The sequence below is a fragment of the Argiope bruennichi genome, chromosome 8, assembly GCF_947563725.1.
Source record: "Argiope bruennichi chromosome 8, qqArgBrue1.1, whole genome shotgun sequence".
NCBI lineage: Eukaryota > Metazoa > Arthropoda > Arachnida > Araneae > Araneidae > Argiope > Argiope bruennichi.
The window spans coordinates 99,951,026-99,972,525 of NC_079158.1; the positions used below are offsets into that span (position 1 = coordinate 99,951,026).

Genomic DNA, 21,500 nt, shown 5'->3' on the forward strand with positions numbered 1-21,500 from the left:
TTTACAGTAACCAATTTTTATCTGCGAAACGGTAAGCATTGTTCCGTATTGCAAGGATAAGCAATAAACAGGAAATTCAAATGTGCGTTATGCGACGCTGAATTTTATAAAAAACGCAGTTATTTTAAACGCATTTTATAAGAAAATGTTCATAATATTTTCTTATCAAATAGAAATAAGAGTTTCTCCCTGTGAAGTTATTGCCTTAAGTTCCGAACACATATGTTAAAATGAATCCAGTGAGAGATTTGTAGATCTGTGCATTTTATTTTTATTGAAAGACAACATTTATAAACCTAATAAACCTATGTAATAACAGTTTATAATATTTTCTTTTCAAATATAGAAATAAGAGCACACTTAAAAACATGTAGCAGACCCTGATTTCTTCTATATCAGCTTTATTATAAAATAGATGCTAGTGTAAAATTTTAATCAACTGAATTACAAAACAAAATACTACAATACTGATATCTATTCCCAAATTAATTTTTCCAAAGTACGCATCTAATTGCCAAAAGGAAAGATAAATAGCCAACAGAAGATTTTCCATGACGTATAGTTTGAAGTCATGTGATCGAACAAACCAATCAGGTTTGACTTGTGCTCGGAAGTCTCCCGACATTCAGGCGCCTGTTAATTTTCTGACAGCAGATTCATTGAACATTACAACCGCCGTAAAATAAAAGTGAATAAATAAATAATTGAGTTTCATAAATTAGTGAACTGCCATACCAAAGCAAAGTTTTTGTTTTAATTCTAGCAATTATCTTAACAGTATGGCTTTAGTGTAGCCTTATGTTTATTCATGGAACGTCATATGTAATATTTTTGAAAGTCACCAAAAACTTATTATCAATTTAATATCTTTATCAATTATAGCACACTATTTAAAATCAAGTTACCTTCAAGTATCAAGTAATCTACAGAACACTCTCGATTATCCACGGAATTGGGTGGCGCGGCCGCCGCGGATAACAAAAATCGCGGGTAATCCGAAAAAAGCTAAAAACGGGTATAGCAAAAGAGAAAACAGTCATTCCAACTTTGAAAAATCGTTTTATGTACAATAAAAAGTAAAATAAACAGCAAGAAATGTTTAACTAGCGCTTAATATTTTAGTATATCACTCAAAACTAACCTAAAATGCATTTTGTTAATGAAAACAGAAAAGTGCTTTGTACTTACGAGAGGCGTCAAGGATACACAGAAAAATTAATACATATGTATTGTTTTAATACTGTAATGTATTATGTAATTACAAAAGCATAACTGTAAAACTACACCTTTTTGAAGAAATCAGTCATTTGTGTTTGCTTCTTGCTTTGGAAACGTTTTCTCTTTGCTTGGAAGCAAAAAAAAAAAAAAAAAAAAAAAACTTAGTGCGGCAGGCACGGATTATCCGCTCCGCGGATAACCTGCCCGCGGATAATCGGGAGTCTACTGTATCAAGTTCAAGAATATCTTTATCAAACCATAAAGATAGTTTCTAAAAATAGTAGTTAATTCCGAAATCCTTGCCGTTTTTTTGTGATAGCAAGTCATAAACATTTCACACGTTTACAAAAAATTTTACTTAAAAAAAGTAAGGGTTTTTTTTTTTTTTTTTTTTTTTGACACAGCATAATTTGCACCATCAAATGCTTGATCAAATTATTCAAATAGGATTTGAAATAATTATTTACCGAATATTTATTCGAAAATTGAATAAGTAATTTTGTTCACTGTAGAGACAGTTCCAACTTCCAAATATGAGTAATTTCTGGATTTGATAGGGGTACAGCCCTACATTATTCCAGTCAGAAGAAATCGAATTACATCAGTTTATTAAATGATATATATATCTCTCTCTTTGGCCCCTTTTAATTCGTATTACACATTTGGCGATATGTGATGCGCGAGGATAGAACATGGGACCTTGTGGTTCGCAGTCCAGTAACATAACCATGATACCAAAACAATTGCTAGGGTACCAGAGCTGTTAACTGGCTTATATGCTATTCACCACACACACGAATATGGCAGAATATTAAGAAACACTTCATTCAGCATGATGTATAATATGCTTAGAGAATATCTATGCAACGAACAAATCGATTGCAATGATAAGTCTTAGATTTATCGAAGTTGGCAATTTAAAAAAAAAAAAAATAGGGATTCCAGATTTATAATTATATTATTTGAAATAACAATTTATTTTCCAAAGCTGAGCTAAAAAAATTATGCCACTAAAATTGCAGCCATAGCATGTTTGTTAAACAAAATCACGTTATCTAAAAAATGAATACCCAGGAAACCCATTATGTAGCATTTGATTGTTATATAAATTATCCTGAGCTTATTGCTTCTTTTTAACATCTATGCCACTAGTATAAGTTTTATTGCAAACACTTTTCACATCAACAAAACACAGGTCAGGTCACAGACAATGTCAATATCGTAAAATATGTTTAAAAAAATTCTGCAGTATTTTTATATTGTGTGTCATCCTCTGTTTAAAATTTTTCATCAGTTCTATTTCGAATTAATGTATTCACGGTTCTGTTGGCCAGCTCATTAAATGGAAATAAAATTTCTTATATAAAAATAAATAGAATAAACACCTTTCTCAAATTCTTTAAAAAAATTTAGTTTAACCTTTCATTTTTCTAGAAAATTGGAATAATTGCCTGCAAAATTTTCACACAATTTTTTTGGTATGTAGATCGTTTCATTTGGTTTTGAATGGTATTTTTAATTCAGCATAATGTTTTTAATCCACAGTTGAAAAAGGTTAAGTTTTAATGAATAGTGTGCAGTAAGTTGTTAAATATTGATTTAATTAATTTCATAATTTTTTAAAGCTATGTATCTAGAACTGCATGCTTTCTTTCTTTTCAACAAAACAAAATTAATATTTTGTTGCCATATTGCTAAAAGAGGCTAAATCAGAAGGAAACAGTAAACAAACAAAAAAAACGCCATTATTTTAAAACTCCACCATTGTATCTGAAAATTTTTGTTCTAAAACTTCATCCTTCCTACTACACACAAATGAAAGAAACGATACTCTCATATAATTATATCAACCAAATAGAAGAAGGATATATTTGTTACTTTATTTTACTGGTTTTAATTTTGCAATGTTATTTTGTTTTTACAAGTTTCACAGATTTTTATAATCTAATTCAATTTTTCAGTTTTTTGGTTAACTGTTTACCTCGCATTTAATTTTTATTGCTTGCTTTGAAAAACTTTTCCACTACTACTAAGTCCTACGAATTCCACTACGACTAAGTCCGTAAAATCACCTGGTTCGCCTGAAGTGGGAGTATAGTGAGAAAACAATCAGAAGGCCTCAGTAGAAAACAACGACGACGTTTATTACACACGAAGAAATGAATACACAGAGATGACAAATATATACAGCCGAGACTAACACAGGACAACACACTACAGCAAACAGTAGCCCACAAGTGTAATCGACCACAGCACTCAAAGCGGGCAGACAGAATCCAACAGGAGAGGGGATTCTCGGAGCTTTGCTCTACGGTCTCTACAAATGGCCGAAATCCTCACCGTCTCCTCGCTTTAGCTGTATCCAACTGCCAACTCTTACTAAATGACTGGTTACTCCTCACAGGACTCGATACTGCCTCCAAAGTAAACAAATGAATTCGGCATACAGCTCAGTTCAGCAATAGCTTGCGCTCCACACAACGATGGGACTTTGCCGTTGCTATCCTCTTGAAGACTCGATACTTGACTACGACTGCAATTGCAATTCGTTGCAGCTAATTGAATTGAGAGGTACATCGGAGCACCCACCTTACGCAGCAAGACTATCTCCAAGGTCCTGATGATTAACAGTCTTGGCGATGTAATTGCCCTGAGCTGTGAAGAGGAATGAGAGAGTTAGTTAGTCGTTCTTGTTTCAAAGAGGCCTGGGTGTGGGAGCGGAAGCGAGAAGTGTAATCCAATGGCGATCTATCGTTTTGAGACAATTCATTGCAGCTTGAGACTGCCGGCCTTTTATAGTTCCCGGAAGACGGGCTGAGAACTTTCTGGGTCAATCAGGCGTATCTCAGTTCCTATTGGATGGATCGTTAAAATTCACGAAGTTTCCAGCGTTATCTATTTTGTCACCAAGTTCTGGGATTACTGATTCGGCACCCAAGCAGCATCCAATACAGTAAATTGTAAATCAGTCTTTCTGATGACAGAACTAACCGTGCTGGGAAGTAGCATTACAGGTTTGTAACAATATATTTCAGAAATTTATGCACTATTTTTATATATTACTTTGAAATTGTTTATCTACCGTACGTTTGTTGTAGGATGACGAAATACGATTCATACTCAATAAATTCAGGCACGCAACAATTTCTTCCAATCTGTTTTGATAAAACATATATTCCATCAATTTAAGATTTTCAATATTAGTAATTACAAAAGTTTTTTAGACTTTTAATTGCTTTTTTCTATCATCATATGTTTTTTCATCTTAGTCCAGTTTATACACCATATGCTTGGCGCAGTGAAGTCAGGCATGGCTCTGGTGCCAATAAGACTTAACTTATCACAATTAAAAAAAAAAAAAATTACATGCAGCATATACAGTTATTTAATTATTTTGCAGAGATATTTTAAAATAGCAAGAAAAAAAATTAACTCATCTTTCTTTCAATAATGTAGATCAAAGATTTATCTTGAAAAATTTATGATAACCATCTGCAGCAATCAATAAAATAATAAACTCAAAAATAAGAAAACAGAATTTAAAAAAGTTTTTTAAAAATAGCCATATCAAATGACATTAAACCTGACATTTTTAAAAACAGACAGTTTTTTAAAAATAGCCATATCAGAAAATGTGTGATCATTTCTAACAATCAGTCAAATGCAAATTTGTTGGCACATTGAAATATACTTTGAAAGAAATTTTGTTAAACTGTATATGACGAAATCTTCAAATCTTCTGTTCCACACAGAATTTTAGAGGCACACTAAAATATAAACTATTTTATAAATTTTTTATTCTCTAAAATTTATAATCTTTATTAATAATTCATTAAATTTTATTTTTTTATCATTATACAATGATTTATCCTAAATGTCTAATTTTATCATACTGTACTGTCATTCTTATTATGCCAACTCTGCCTTTCAATTCACGACAGGCTTTGCCGCCATTTGCAAAAATGCTTTATTAATGACTATTAGAAATAGGCTTATTTAAAGCGAGCTGCAAATATATGGTTACTGTAGGATCAATATAGTTATTACAGCTTTTTTACAAATATTAATCGCTTTCTTACCTATTCCCTCTACCCAAAATAAAATTGACAGCCAGTTACATTTCACATAGCAGCATCTAACAGAATGAGAGTTCATGAAATGAGTCAATGCTTATTATAATGCAATAGTGCCAGAAGTACCTTTCAATTCATGATGGGCTTTATCATAAGCAGAAATGCTTCACTGATAATAAGCAGCAAAAAAAAAAAAAAAAAGACTTATTAAAAAGTGAACTCTTAATATATCGTCAATTTGTGATCAATACAATTACAATAGGTTTTTTATCTAGATGAAAACTTTTATCCCTCAATAAAACTGAAAGCCAGTTTCATTTATTATAGCTTTTGCAAAAAGGGTGAATGCAAGTGGGGATTTCTAAGTTGCGAGGCTGCATGACATTAAACCTGGCAGCCAAACAGTTAAAATATATCATGAATTCTGTTTTTTGGTTCATATGCCAAAAATTGAAAACTATGAATAAACTGAACATGAAATAAAGGTCTACATGAGGCCAGTTATCACTTATCTACTTCTCAACAAAATTGTTCCAAAAAAGATTCTGCATCAAAGAATGATGCAGAATCTTTTTTGGAAGAGTTTCTATAACATCTGCTGCGAAGATGTTATAGAAATACAGAATTACAGAATTTTTCTTGCAGTATTCATTTTTTGCCAAAGTGTATTATTATGAATTGGTAAACAATTAAATTGCAAATATAAAATAAATTAAGAATTTGCATAATTAAATGAAAATATATATGTTAGAAATTAATATAAAAATTAATAAAGACTTTCAAATAGATTTGAATTCAAAAAATAGATAGAATTTTGATTTCAGAGAGACATAATTTTAACCCATACAATAAAATTTCTTTCAAATCTCCTCCACTATGTTCATTATTTTATTTTTAGAACTGTTTGAATGATTGTTTTCTTGACAATGAGTAAAGGATATAGATTTCAGAATATATATACATATATATGTATTTTTTTTAATTCTCAAGGAACAATAATATACTTCCGATTACAAGCTTTAGAACTTGATAGTCTTGAATAATAGCAATATGTCATATTCTTTACTGGATCAGCAAATTCCTTTACCATGAAAAGTATATTCCCTGCATCATATCATTTTTGAAACTTTTCTAGAAATATTTTATCAAGTTTTAAAATAGATAGCATTTCAATTAACAAATACAACTTGCCATTTCCAATTACTTGGAAATGGCAAGTTGTATTTGTTAATGATAACAATTCTATAATGTTAAATGTTATTTAAAAAATATCTATTATTACATATGAATTTAAAAAAATTAAAGTCACTCTTGGCAACTAGTTGGTTCACCCAGTATATTGGTTATATTCCATTTTAATTAAATTATTTAGATCTAACTTCATGTCCATGTTTCAGTCAAATAAAATAATTAGACATTAAAACCATGTAATTTGATTTGACTTGCATATTTCTGTTTATTCTGTACATATTTCTGTCTAGCAGAGACCAATCCCATGACGCTAAAGAAATAAAATTGCATATTTGTGGTTTATTAGTCTTCCAAATTTTGTCTTGTAAATTATACAGATATTTTTTTAAAAAAATCCTTTTCTTTAGCTTCCAATAGTAGAGAAAAATGTACAATTAAATATTTCATGAAACAAAGAAAATGATTTGAATTTTAGAGTAACAATGTAATCTATTGTTGGAAATAAAGCAAAAAGATATATATTTTAAAAATTCACCAAAAAACAGGAATTTTTTTTATTGTTAAATTCATATTCATAGAAAAGACAATTTTTTTTTAAATTTTGAAATTTTACAAAATTTATTTTTGTACAATAATATGCTTGGGAAATATTGCTGAAAAATACTAAAATTTAGCTATTTTTTGATTTACAAAAATTCCAATTAAAATTTCAAATATTATAGATATATTGTGAGGTGCACATTTTCATTTTCCAAGGCAGATATATGCCAAATTTGGTAGCAATAGGTTAAACTATCTAAAGTGTAGAAGGGCAGCACGCACATGTTCATTCATCATTACAACTGGTTATTAAACATTTTAACTTGGATTTTTTTATAATACAAGACGAATAATATATATGGATAAATTAATTTCAATAAATATGTTTATGCAGTAATTAATGTAAGTTAAAGAATAGAAAAGCCAAACATCAGAGTAAATAAAGAAAACATTTATGTGAACACCATCTTTATTATACAATACTCTCATGCAATATCACTTCAGAAAAAAAAAATGCAATCTTTCATACAAATAACATCCTATAAACTACATATAATCTATAAAATACAAATTATTTATAACATTTTACTGAAATAAAAAGAAATTTTACAAATTAAATACATTTGCACTGGGGTTAATCTCATTTTCAGAATTTACAATTAAACCTTTTAAAACACATTAAATTTCATATTGAAATAATTTTTGTATTAATAAACAATTAAGAAATTAAATCTTTCTAATTTTCTCTGATTTTAAAAGAATCAATAAATTAAAGTTTTTAGTAAACTGGCTGAATTTTAATGTATATATATACACACACATATATGAAAGTTACACATTTTTAAAAATTCCAATTTGCAATTAAATTGAAATTGATGATTAAAAGCAGATATCCAAATTACTGAGTTATTAATTTGTAAGCACAATAAATGGATATTACATTTATGAAATCACTGCTCTAATGAATTAATTTTTTTCTTTCAATATGGAAAAACCTGCATAAATATGCATAAAAGGAATAATGCAAATAAATCTCAATTTTTTTAATAGTAATAGTTTCAAATACTAAAACAATATATGTTGCTTTTCTTATTCTACTATCTACAATGAATAAAATAATATTTTCTTTATACAAAAATAACTACATACACATCTTGAGAAACAACTTGATATTCAAGAAATAATTAAAAATTTTGGTAACTATACAAAAAAATTTGGCATATTTTTTTAATAAATTCATAATACATCCTTTCTTCTTCTTTTTTTTAATTATTGGAAGTTTGCTTTGCATAACTTTGTTGTGCATTCAAAGATTGAAGAGTGCTATAGCACTAGATATGGCTTCCTTTTATCTATTTCACATAGCAATACTTAACTATTGTTCGTCATCCAAAGCTCTATTATCTCTGATACTTTAATAAACATCATTAAAAATAAAAAAAAAATTATACTTCTCATTTTCATTTACATTATGATTTCTTTCATTTAATTAGCATTGAAACATACTTCCATTTTTATAAATTCCATACTAACTGTATGAAAATCCTACCACCCCATAAAAAATTATTTACAATCAGAATTTTTTTAAAAAAATTATCACATTTTAATAAACATCACTTAAATCAGGTGGAATAATTTAAATTATTCTTGTGCAATGATGCTAATAATTCTATCTCTTAAATTCTTAAAAAAAAAAAAAAAAAAAAAAAAGATCTCAAAGTCAATCTAGAGTTTAACTACCAACAAATATACAAACTTTTACAACACTGCAACAAATTTCATGCCACTGGGATGTTCGTAAAATACTAAACACAAGTTTTCGAATTAAAACAGAAAGAAAAACTAAGATATCAAATCCTAAAAGTTGTCATAAAACTCCTAGATTTATGTTCCATATAACACTGTATTGACAAAGCTCACTCACTGAGAGTTGTAATACTTCAAATAGGCAGCGTTTGACTACAGTGGATTATGTAGGTATCATTTTTCAGAGTGTCCATGACAGAAAGAATCTTGTAAGTTAAATACAATGACACATTAACAGCAGAACATCACACAGACTTTTTTTTATTTATTACTTCTTGGAACTAGTTTTAGAAGTGAAACTAAAGTAGCCATCTAGAAAGAAATTTTACAGAAATAAATAATATGACACTATACATCACTGTAGAAAAATATAATAGAAAAACAATACAATAACCAACATATATAATGATGATCAAAATTTAATAATTTTTTTTATAATTTTTTTCAAATTTCAATGCTTATAAAAATATTACACTTTTCATAAAATAATTATTTATGTATTTACATAAGAAATTTAATGCTAAATTCCATATAAAAAACAGAAGTGAAATATTTGTATAATGAGGGAAGTTATTAATCAAGAATACACGCTTATGTCGGAAAATGGAAAAGTTAGTATTACAGTGTCCCCATTGTTACTTGGTTTGTATTTCTTTCTTCGTTTGTATTTATTTATTTTTATTAAGTAAGCAATACAGCGATGTTTCCATGATTCTACCAATGTTTGCACTTCTAATCCCCCCCCCATGTTTTCTTCATATTTTCAAATGATGATGTGAAGATAATTATTGTTGTCATTAATTCTTTTATTTGATGAAAGTATCATTTGTATGCTTTCAAACAGCAACACAAATGTTCATTGCGGTTCAGATCAAGGTTGTTCCTTGGCCATTGCAACAATTTTGTCATTCTTTGAACTACTATTTCCATATCAATACTATGTGGCAAGAGACTAAATCTTATAGATAAAATAATAGCACACTGACTGCAATAGATTCCTGAAAAATAATATTGTATTTTCTAGACAACATTCAGTGTGCTGCTTATTACATGAAGCTAGGTGGCTTACAGCATCTGTGGCATGCATTCCAATAATGATATTTGTGGGATTCAATTTGTAGCCTTTAATGTAATCCAGATGTAAATCTTTTCTAACATAACGTCTCGTGCATTTTCATCCACCATTTCCTAATGCTAATATCTGTTTTATTATTCTATATAAACTTGTTCCCATTGACTTTCTGTTTACTCAATGTGTTAGTTTGCCTCTGTTTTATTCTTTTCTGCTGCCTCTTTTTATTTAAAAATGTTTTTTTGGGAAAAATCTTATTTTTCAGTACAAGCTTAGACAGTTTTTCTGGCAGTTCATTGGTAATTAAAAAAATGCCAGTTACACTCAGTTTTACATGGCAATCTTCTATCCATGATACACATTTCTTTTTCTCATAATTGGTAAACTTTTGGGATTTTTCTTACATTGTTTTACACATATTAGATTTTCAAACAATTTTCATACTGTTGAAGTATCCAAATTCCTGAAAACTTTCGTCATTTGAGTATAAATAAAAATAATGTAAATAAAAATAAAATAAAGTAAAGCACTACATATAAAAGTTAAAGTAAGTTACTCATAAAAAGGCCCAAATCTCGAACTTTTTATTAGTAACCAGTCACTAAGTCATTATGCGTAAAAAAGTTTTTTAAAAAAATGTAAAATTAAAAAGTAATGTTATGTGACATTACTTTTTTTTTAACTGCAAGAAATAAAAGAACTAAATAACAAACAAAAACTGTAAATACACAGCAGTAACCATGAAGAAAGAACTTTCATCTACCAAAGAAAAAGTCAAACTGATTATTTCCACTTCTGAATTGCTGCTATTTTTTAATTATCAGAACAAAAATTAAGGTTGGCAGTATTTAGAGTCTATTCCTTTCGTTTTTTCAGGTTTTGTGCATATGACTAAAATATAACTCCCCCTGTAATACAAATGTTTTAACTCTGTTTTTGCCGAATTCGGTACTGAATTTCCTTTAAAAACAAGCAAAATTCATCACCTTAAGTGAAATGAAACATTTTTATAAATATTTAAATTTGAAAACATGCAAATTTCAAAAAGTGTCAGCAATTTTGATCAACATTGCAAACATATATTAAATAATAATGATAATAATAAAAATTTATCAAAAAAAATTTAACATTTATATGAAATATAATAAGATTCATAGATTACTGCACAAAGAATATAATCCACTTGAATGTTAATAATATATAAAGCAATATACAACAGCAAAATATTCATAAGAAATTCCAATATTCCCCGATGAACAAAAAGCAATATACAACAGCACAATATTCATAAGAAATTCCAATATTCCCCGATGAACAAAAAGCAATATACAACAGCAAAATATTCATAAGAAATTCCAATATTCCTTGATGAACAAATTTTACTAAAAATAATATTACAGAAAATTGAAACAGTTCATTATTTCATCTATTAAAATCGTATTAATTTCAGTTTGTCAAGAATAGAATATCTAAAGAAGGAATTAAAAAAAAAATTATGAAATTTTGATATTCCTTCTTAGGTTAAAATGTTAATTGAAGAATTTTTTTCATACTTAAATAAAGAACAAATATTACATTTCATTATTTACTTTTTAAAGTTCTCCCCTATTTACATGTTTTATTGTAAAGTTCTCATTTAAATTTCTTCATTAATTTTAATCTTAATTGGCTGTTTTAAGTAAATTATTTGTTGCATAAGAATATATTCATATAAAAACTATTTAAAGGCTTTTAAAATCATTATGGATTAAATTTTTTAAATATGAAAGTTTTTTTATTGTACTTTTTTTATATTTAGTAAGCATTTTTATAAAAGTATTTAAGAACTAAATAAAAAGTTTCTACATTTGTGTGCAATACTTTAAAATGATAACCGAACTGAAAACTAGCCCCTCAGTTACAGTAATAATGACAATTCTAACATAGAAAGAATTTCACGTTAATTGTGTGATCTTAATATTGACTGAGGAATCATAGCCCGATTTTAATAGTTCATGATTATTCTAATTTTCATTACTTTATATAATGAAACTAGCATTTATTATTTATATACTTTCAACTTTATATCTTCTACAACAAGTTTTATCATCCCCATTATGCACATATAAGAACTAAAAATGTCTTTCTTCTAATAGTTAAGTAACAAAAATACAGAAATAAATTCCTACCTTCAGCTAGCAGATATTCTTCGTTTGTCATTAAACGTGGTGAACTGTCGCATGCCCATAGTCTGATTCTGAGTACTCCAATCATGTGTTCCCACAGTGGCACGATAATGTCTGCTTGATGTTTTATTGAACACAGGAAGTAACTCATTAGCCTCATCAGAAAGAGCCTGTGGGGGGAAAAAATTATCATTTTCTAAAGATGAAAGATAATGAAGGGCTTGATGTGAGGTATTTGGCATGATTAAAAATAACAGGTTCAAAACAGATACAAGGAATTTCATAATGTAATGATTTTCAAACAGAAAATAAAAGGTCATTTTGCATCAAGACAGAAGTTTAGTAATGAGGTACAATTAAATTAAATTCTACTTAAGTTATTGATTCTAGTTATCATTCATAAATTGATTATAACTGTAAAAATAAATTATAATAAAAAAAGTAAACAGGTAAGTTTTAATACAAATGGCACAGCATTTGTCAAGCATAACATAATAACGATATTTTCATTGCATTTCCTGGAGAACATTTCCTCACAATATTAAATGTTTTATACATTATGCAATATCAGCAGAATTATGCATATTTAACAGTCAGCAAAATACTAAATATTGAAAGTTCAGCTACTTTTTATTCTAAATTATTTAAGATAGATTTAAATTTAGAACTAATTTCAGTGCAAAGGCAAAATAAACAGAAAAGACATCCACAAACGAGGGAAAATCGATATTCTACAAGTAAAACGGTTAAATCATACTTAAACTACTATAATTCTAGTACTTAAGCCAATTATACAACAAAGAACAACAAAAAATTGTAAAAATTTGCATTTAACAGGAAAGATTAAGTCATTGAACCAAAAAAGGAAGGGGGGAAAAAAAGACAAACATTAAGTGAGTTATGTTCACAGAAAATGTGTTAAGCGGTCTTACTGTGGCTGTTAAATTGACATTTACAATGATATAACAAAAATATACTTCAATATATCTATCCATTAAAATTTCATCAATATAATGGTAGCTGATATTAATAATGATGTTGTGTTCTGGTATATCAATTAACATTAAAAATGTGTCACTATAACCTAGACATGATTTTATTTAAGAAATTGAATTTAATCTTTTAGATAAAAATTTAGCCTATTCCAGTTCATGATCATTCTGTCTGAGAGTAAAGCTATGCATTATTTCATGTAAACAGCATATTGTAAAAAAAATGAGGACTTAAATGATTCAATTTATGACTTCATAATTGGGCATACCTTTGCTTTCACTTAGAATAGATAAATGATTGATTCAAAATTTTGAAAGAATTTGTGAGGTAGATACTAAAAAATACTTCATTGTGATTTTGTTTCTTAAGGAACATTATCTTTTTTTTTTCTTCTTTTTTTTTTCACATAGGCAGTTGGATGTCTTTACAATACAACAGCAATATTCTGAAAGAATTTAATTTTAAAAATCTTAAATACAAGAATAATTGAATTTTATTAAAATTTTTAATTCACCTTATCTTTTAAGTATTACTTTTTTCTAAAAATAATTAAATATTTTTTATTAGCATATGTATTTAAAAATTATGGCAAAATATAAATTCAAAGAATTTAATAAAGTTTTCCAGTAGGAAAATGTATCATGAAAACTAGATTTATATACAGTAATTACTTTGAGATATATGATAGCATCTGTGCCATATCCTTCAGCAGAGGTAACAATCAAATCCCCTTGAAAGTAACGAGCATACAATCGAGACAAAGGCAGTCCATAGCCATAGCCAGCCTGAAAAAAATGTAAAATTTTAATTTTTACTTTCTTACCTCATGCTGAAACTAACTCATCTTATTTCTGTCTCAAGAAACGTTATCTATAAAACATAAATAATATCAAAAACTCAATTTTTGAAACACTGGTGAGGTAATACTTGTACTTTATAATAAACTTTACACAATTGTGGGAAATATTCGTAATATCTTTTAATTAATTCCATTTTACATATTTTAAGATAATTTAATCAAGTCTGCATTCAGGACTAAAGCCTTTGAATAAAAAATAAAGCTTTGTTCTTTAATTCCCTAAAATTTAGTTACAGATATTAAATTTTCAATTTTAGAATGTTTTAATTTTTTATAATTTTGTAGGATTTTTTCTTTTTGTTTGAGACTACATGCAAAGAAAAAAAAACTTTACAAAAACTTCTAACTTTAAAACTTAACTGTAGGAGATGTATTAACATTAAAAAAAATATTACTTTCTTATAAAAACTGGCACTATACTATCCTAAAAATTTACTAAGAAATTAAGAATATAATGCAAGCATATAAAATTTAAATTGATAATCAAAACCCTTTCCTTTCTTTCTATACACTTATAAACTTAGTCTTATATAACAAACAAAGGATGCTTACTTGAGTTTCCCAGTAGGAAAATGTATAAAAAGAAATTCAGATTATGCATTGATATTTTTATGACTTTACAAATAAAATGACCTTTTTCAATCAAACTTAAATTGACACATTTAATCTATGTTACAAATTTAAAAGTCAAACAGTTTATAAAAAGATATAAGGCAATTTATAATTCCTTTTAACTCTTTGTTAAATATTACTTTCTTTAACACATGCAAAAAATAGTTTAAAAGACTTTAAAAAATATTTTATTTTCAATTATTCCAATAGTTAGGATTAATAAATTATTGAGTATAATTACAAATTAAATGAATCAATAATGCATACACGATACCTTCCATTTAATCCCCTACCAAATTTTTCCTTTCCACTTACTTATAAGAGATAAAACATTTTTTATAAAAAATCCTTTATAAGGAAAAAAGTTTAGGATATTAAGCACAACCGTATCAAACTACATCAAATATAATGCTAATTTAAAAAGAAACATAAGCATTTTGATTCAAGTACAATATAATATACAAGTACAATATTTTAATTCTTAATGCCTGCATTACAACAGTTTTTAATCATAATTAGATAAAGAAATAACTATTTTCAAAATGGTTTTCTATAACAATTATAGTACCAAGTAATGAAAGATTTTGAAAATAACCTTCATTAAGTGTATTAAGAGAATTATAAATAATTAAAAAAATTTATATAAAATATTTACAAAAATGCATTTTAAAACAGGAAAAAGCAATGTGAAGAGCAACTATTATCATTACAAATATTTACAGAACAAAGTGAAAAGCATAACTTTCAATGGGAATAAAAATAAATATGATACAAAAGCAAAGAAAAGAGTACATAAAACATCTCACAAAATTTCTCTGCTTGAATTTGCACCACAAACAGTTTTATTTGAACCAAAGAATAATAAATGGAAATTAAATCCATTTAGTATTTTCAAAAATTCTTGCAATATAAAAAGAATTTAAAAGTTGTATTTTGTTGAGGAGCATTTCTAAAACTTATAAATTGCATCCATTTGTTAAACTTGGACAGCATATAATGTTTGGCTTTAGTTTTTTTTAGTTAAAAAATGCAACAGTAAGACATTTTAGAAGTTTTCCAGAAAATGTTATTAGAGAAACACGAATTTATGATACATTAACATTCTTGAAACTAGAAAGAACAAAAATTATTAATATATTCCCTAAAATATGTAAATTCGAAAAATAATTGCTACATAGATTCCCAATATTTTAAAGTGCTCTTAATATGAAGATTTTTCATTTAAAAAATTCTTCTGCAGAATAATAAAAAAAAATCCTAAAAAAATTTGTTTTAATATGTCTATTGCCCACATACAGTTGCACACAAGTCTACAGCTAAATAGCTCATGCACAGCAAATAAAATTCTGCTTACAAGTAGTGGATGGGAAACATTATCTCCTTCAGTTGCCGCCTAGAAATTTATCAATAATTTTAATCAATATGTCATGATTGATAGCCATCACACTATTGATGGCACAGATTTCGATCACAACTAAGCGCATGTGTAGACCTGATGCTACTTTCGTTACTTACCAAAGGTGTGGACTCGGTGGAAGGTGAGGGAGTTGGCGCAGTGGAGTACATGTATTGGAACAAAGTATCTATAAGTGAGCGAGGGATTCCACCACCTCTATCAGACATCTGAAAATGATAACATTAAAGTGAATTTCCAAAAGAATTTAGTTTTAGTTTAGTTAAATTAAGATCTCATTTGAAAGTAATATTTAGGCTATTTCAACATAGACTTTTGAACCCTGTCAGCTGGCATCCCCCTCCCTCACCAAATTTCCATCCCATATCAATGGAAGAGCATTTGGCCCGTGATGTCAGATTTAATTTGCTCTAGGGTTACATACAAGATGGATATTTAGTGGATTTGGATTTAAAACTGAGGACAATCTAAACTGAAACCGACACCTTACCACTAGGCCACTGCAACCATTTTTGAAAATATAATAAACTTTCCATTCCTTGTAAAAATTATACTTTAGTAGAACACTAGATAATTAAGATATTAAAAGTTTCCAACAGATAAAATTATAAGTAGGAAATGCCATCTGAGTTGACAATCATAAATACAAATAAAACAAATTAACACAATATTCAAATATTAAAATTTAAACTGTTTAATAAAACAAAATTATTGATCATTAGCAATAATACCCAACATTGCACAGAAAAAAAAAATCATGCTTTTTACTATTGAAAAATAACCATTTAATAAATTGTCCCCCCCCCCAAAAAAAAGCCTTGTCTAAAGTCAATATTTGTGCACAAAATTTAAGTACTTAAAACAAATATGTATAACAAAAGTCAAAGTTAAAATTATCAAATCAGTTGTTGAAAGTTACATGGTGTAAACTTCTTATGCATGAAAATTAAAATATTGTTAACATTAGTATTTTGCATAATTAAACAAATACAAAAACAAAATGCTTTTTAAATCATTTATTTTTAATGCAAAAAAACCGGACAAATTATCATAATGCACAAAATTTAATATCTGCTACTTCATTTTTTTAATTCCCATTACAATAGAAGGGCCAATGCAATTTTTAAAAACTGCAGAAAGTCAATTCCCCAACCCCCCGAAAAAAATTACTAATAATTTTTAAACAATTGCGAGCAAAAAGTGAAATGTGCACTTGCAATTTGAAATATGAAGGCAATAATTTTCAACAGTGAATTTCAATCTCCATTGACAATTAAAATCAAGTGGGCAAATTTTGGAGAAATTTTTATTAATAGGAAACTTCAAAACTATTTTCAAGTTCAAGAAACTTTTTTTTCAGTAGCAATAAAGTAAAATAAATATATTATTTTAATATCTCTTTCCCATAGCAAGGATACTTTCCTTTTTGGTTTACCAAACAAATCTTGTTCACAGCCATTTTTAATGGCATAATTCTGAACATGCAAAAGGAAATCATTTTTAATTAATAAAAACTTAACTATTTAATTAATGGGCATAAAACTTTTACTTAAATCTTCCTTATGCTTCACAATATTTGTTAAGATAAATATGAAGAAAACTTATTTGATAGATTAGATTTTTGTAGGAGAGGGAACTAGCATTTTAGTTTTTGTATGTAGATAGTCAATAGTTATAAACAAAATTATTGGGGCACACATATACATCTGAATATTCAAAGATTTTTTATAGTACTTTTTCATGGCTTATGCTGGGAATATTTTTTGATAAGATGTAATAGATAAAAATTAATAAAAACCGTATAATCAAAATATGCTTTTAATAAAAATATGCAATTCTGCAATTTTTTTTTATTTATTATCATAATAGAGCAGCATATATTTCTGCAGGTTACATAAAAACTAGTATTAAATATATAATGCAATTTACCTAAATACAAATTTCAAAAATTAATCTAATTTCTGTTAGATGGAGCGTTAATAAAAATGCTCTGGTTATTTCAAATGAAATGAGCCAATTTTCCCAAACATTAAAATCCAACAACAGCTGTTAGACTTGCATCATTATTTAAATACATTAGCTTTTGTCTTCTTTGCATTAATAACTTAAAATAAAATTTTAAGAAACTCATATTGGCAAAAATGTAACTGATAAATATAAAAAGCAAATAATAAGAACAATATATGGAATTTTAAATTAATTGATGAGGATTAATGGTTACTTTCCTGAAGGCAAAACTCGCATTTATATAAAATAATCAAAGCACAATTTTTAAGTTTATGCATTTATTTATTTATGGTGTCGGATAATCATTTCTCAGATTTGTCTTCATTTTTACACCCAATTGACATAACATCTATATTCTTATGAGAAAAAATTTTGTTAATAAAATTAATAAATTATGCAACAATTTAAAGTACTAATTTTATATAACTGACATTAATAATATTAATGCAAAATTACAATCTTAAAGCCAAATTTTGAAATTTTCTAATTTTTTTTATTCTGCCTGACAAAGATACGTTAACTTATGGTGCAGAATTGAAAATATCATATTTATTAAACAGCCTGCACAGTCAATCACAACTTTTCATTCAAATTATTTTATTTATCATGGGCTATATTTTAGTCTCAAATAAATATTACTGTATTTATTTTGAAACTATATTTATCATGAAGTTTTCTTTTCCTGCAGAACAAATAATTACAGGTATAATGAGAGATAATCCATACTGACATTATAGTTGATATAGATTTTTTTTCATGTGCTATATAAATTTGCTGTAGTATTACCTTTATAGTAAGATCTTCTTTTCCTAGAGCAACAATGACATGAATTGGCGGCAGGTTATCTGTATCCGAGTCATAATGCTCCACAACAGCTCGCATAGCATTCTGGAAGAAAAAAAATAAATAATAATAATAATAATATTTTGCAATTTCATAAACAAATAAATATATATTTAATATTGATTAACAAAGAAAATGTATTCAATCATGTATTTTGTTCTCCATAATAAAGAAAAGACTGTATGAAAGATTCCAAAATACCCATGAAAGACACAGAGGAAACAAAGAAAAGGTTTAGAATGAAATTATTTAATTCAATTTTATTTAAAATGGAAATGCATTTTAAATTGTATCTAAATTCAAAGTATACTTAACATGATATACTGAAGACTGATTTTAAAAGCCTTATGAATTTTTAAAACAAAATGAATATTATTAACCTTCATTGAATTTTAAAAAAAAAATTATGAAAGTAACTTTAAGCAGTCAAGACCTATACATAACAAAAACATCCAGTATTCAATATGGGAAGAGAATGGGTTTTATAGCCAGTGCCATTATGAGGCCACAATTGCAAAATTGTTTTTTGGCTTGTCACTCAATGAAATATAATAGATTCAATACTGGTCCAGAATTGCATATAGAATAAATAGATATTGGGATTCCTCAACCCCTCCCACCATGAGGGTCTTAAGGAATGAAGTAAGCATCTATGCAAAAAATTAACTCTGCTAGTAAATTGATAATTTTGCATCCCCCCCATACATAATTTTCTATCAATACATAGGAAATTACATATTGGTGGGAATTAATAATTACTATTTATTATTTTTTAAATTTAATAACCCAGTTTTTAATTTTTATTAATTTAGTTTTTAATTTTTTAATGCATTATTTAATTTTTATTCTATACCTAAGGTTAATAACAATCTTCATTATCTTTTTTTTTTTTTTCTTTCTTATCAAACAATAAAACTTACTTTGAAAAGTTCAAAAAGCATATGATACAAATGAGAGGGCACATAGACTACAGATATATGAGAACCAGGATCAGGCCCTACAAAAACATTTCAGTTCAATTTAAATAATCATTGACAGAAATCTCATCAATAATAAAATCAAAGAATAAAAAGAAAAATATTTACCAGATACATTACACTTGCATGCTGAAAAAACAGTTTACAAAACATAAATAACAAAGGAACTGTGCAACTAATTTATAAAAAGCAAAAAGCAAAAGAAGCAAAACAATGATAAAAGAAACAAAGAATAATGAAAGCAAAACAAAGTGCAGCAGGAGGAATAAATAATTTATAAACAATAAAAAAGATAAATTGCTTAGTAACACAAGAGCAAAAGAAAAAAAAAAGCATAATCAAATTTAGCATTTATTACTAATTAGTCCTGTCTTGGATATAAAGGCATTTTATTTTTTAAACTAGATAGTGAAAAATCAAATTATTACAATGGGTCTTTCTAATATATGATATAATTAATATTCTGGGAACAATAATAAAGTTTCAACCATTTAAATATGATTTTGAATAACTTCTTATGTATGGTAGTTTGGCAGCTTTTATGTTATTTCCATAAGAAAAAAAAATTTACTTTTAATTTTTTTGTTTATTGTATTACTGTTTGTTTAACTCTTTTCCACCAACAGAAACTTATTTACATACACACAAGCACATATGCACACACACACCTGTTTTTATCAGTTTAATATAAAAAAATAAGGAGATTTTTAAACATTGCATTCAGAAAATTGAACCAGCAGTGCACAAGTTGCATTGTATCACTGGTTTTGCAGTCTAACATAAATATTTAATTAGACATGAAATAAATTACTATTCTTTCCATTTAGTGCAATTTATTAAGAACAAGGAATATAGCTTAAATCTCTTGTAAGTTTTTGTTATTGAATTTATTCACATAAAACGCAAGTAGGTGCATTCTCTCTATTTTCTAAAATATTGAGCATAACTATTTCAAAACTACAGAATTTTAGTAACCCTCTTATTAAAAACACAGGAAACACAAAAAGCAATGAGGATTACAGAAAAATCTTTATAATAAAAAAATGAAAATGTTAATTAGGAGAAATAACAACTGCATATGCATACCATAAAATTAAGCTTCAATTATACTACTAATCACAAAAAATGTAAAAGCAACCCTAATAGATAAACATGCATACATGATTTTTATATCCAAAATACTTCCATAGTTTTTCTAAATACCCCCAAAGTATTTGACTTGCATATTCACTTTCAATAGAAAAATTAATTCTGTGTAATCACACCCATCTTAAAATTTATGCCAGCAGTAATAAAATAGTCAACTCAAGGAAATTGAAGTCAGTTAATTGGAAGCAAAATACTATAACAGTTAAAATTTAATAAAATGTAACATCATAAATTCAAAACACTGAAAATTTTTTGCCATAAGCATAAATTTATTAAGTTTAGAACTTAGCTGCTGAAAAAATATTTTTAAAATACTTTCTGTTTACTAATTATATTTTAAGAAATTCTTATAAAAATGAGTTCTGTAGCAAAAGACATTTCACATTTGTAGAGAAAATCTCCCCCTTCCCTGATCTAATGAAACAGGTTATTAAACAATTTAAAAAACTTGAATCATTTAAAATAATCTAAATTTGTAAAATTTGTCTCTTACCATTATGCTCAGTTATTTCAAGGTCAGGAGAAATCATGTAATACTGGTCACAGAGGAATCTTGCATTTTCATAAGCATCTAATTTTGA

The 21,500-nt window shown here is 27.1% G+C and overlaps 1 protein-coding gene across 2 annotated transcripts in view; it reads right to left on the reverse strand.

The window, feature by feature from the left end:
* Positions 1 to 7,556: 7,556 nt before the first annotated feature.
* The window catches only part of LOC129981184 (pyruvate dehydrogenase (acetyl-transferring) kinase, mitochondrial-like), a 40,628-nt gene continuing 26,684 nt past the window's right edge, over positions 7,557 to 21,500 (reverse strand). Inside the window, exons 6-13 of one of the 2 annotated variants that reach the window (XM_056091916.1) lie at positions 21,413 to 21,490; positions 19,879 to 19,899; positions 19,714 to 19,790; positions 18,737 to 18,838; positions 16,045 to 16,152; positions 13,730 to 13,843; positions 12,069 to 12,235; positions 7,557 to 9,140 (exon numbers count right to left, since the gene is read on the reverse strand). In XM_056091916.1, the coding sequence (XP_055947891.1) occupies positions 12,071 to 12,235; positions 13,730 to 13,843; positions 16,045 to 16,152; positions 18,737 to 18,838; positions 19,714 to 19,790; positions 19,879 to 19,899; positions 21,413 to 21,490 (665 nt within the window). In that variant the 3' untranslated portion in view covers positions 7,557 to 9,140; positions 12,069 to 12,070. The remainder of the gene's footprint in view (positions 9,141 to 12,068; positions 12,236 to 13,729; positions 13,844 to 16,044; positions 16,153 to 18,736; positions 18,839 to 19,713; positions 19,791 to 19,878; positions 19,900 to 21,412; positions 21,491 to 21,500) is intronic. The other variant, XM_056091917.1, reaches the window with a different exon arrangement.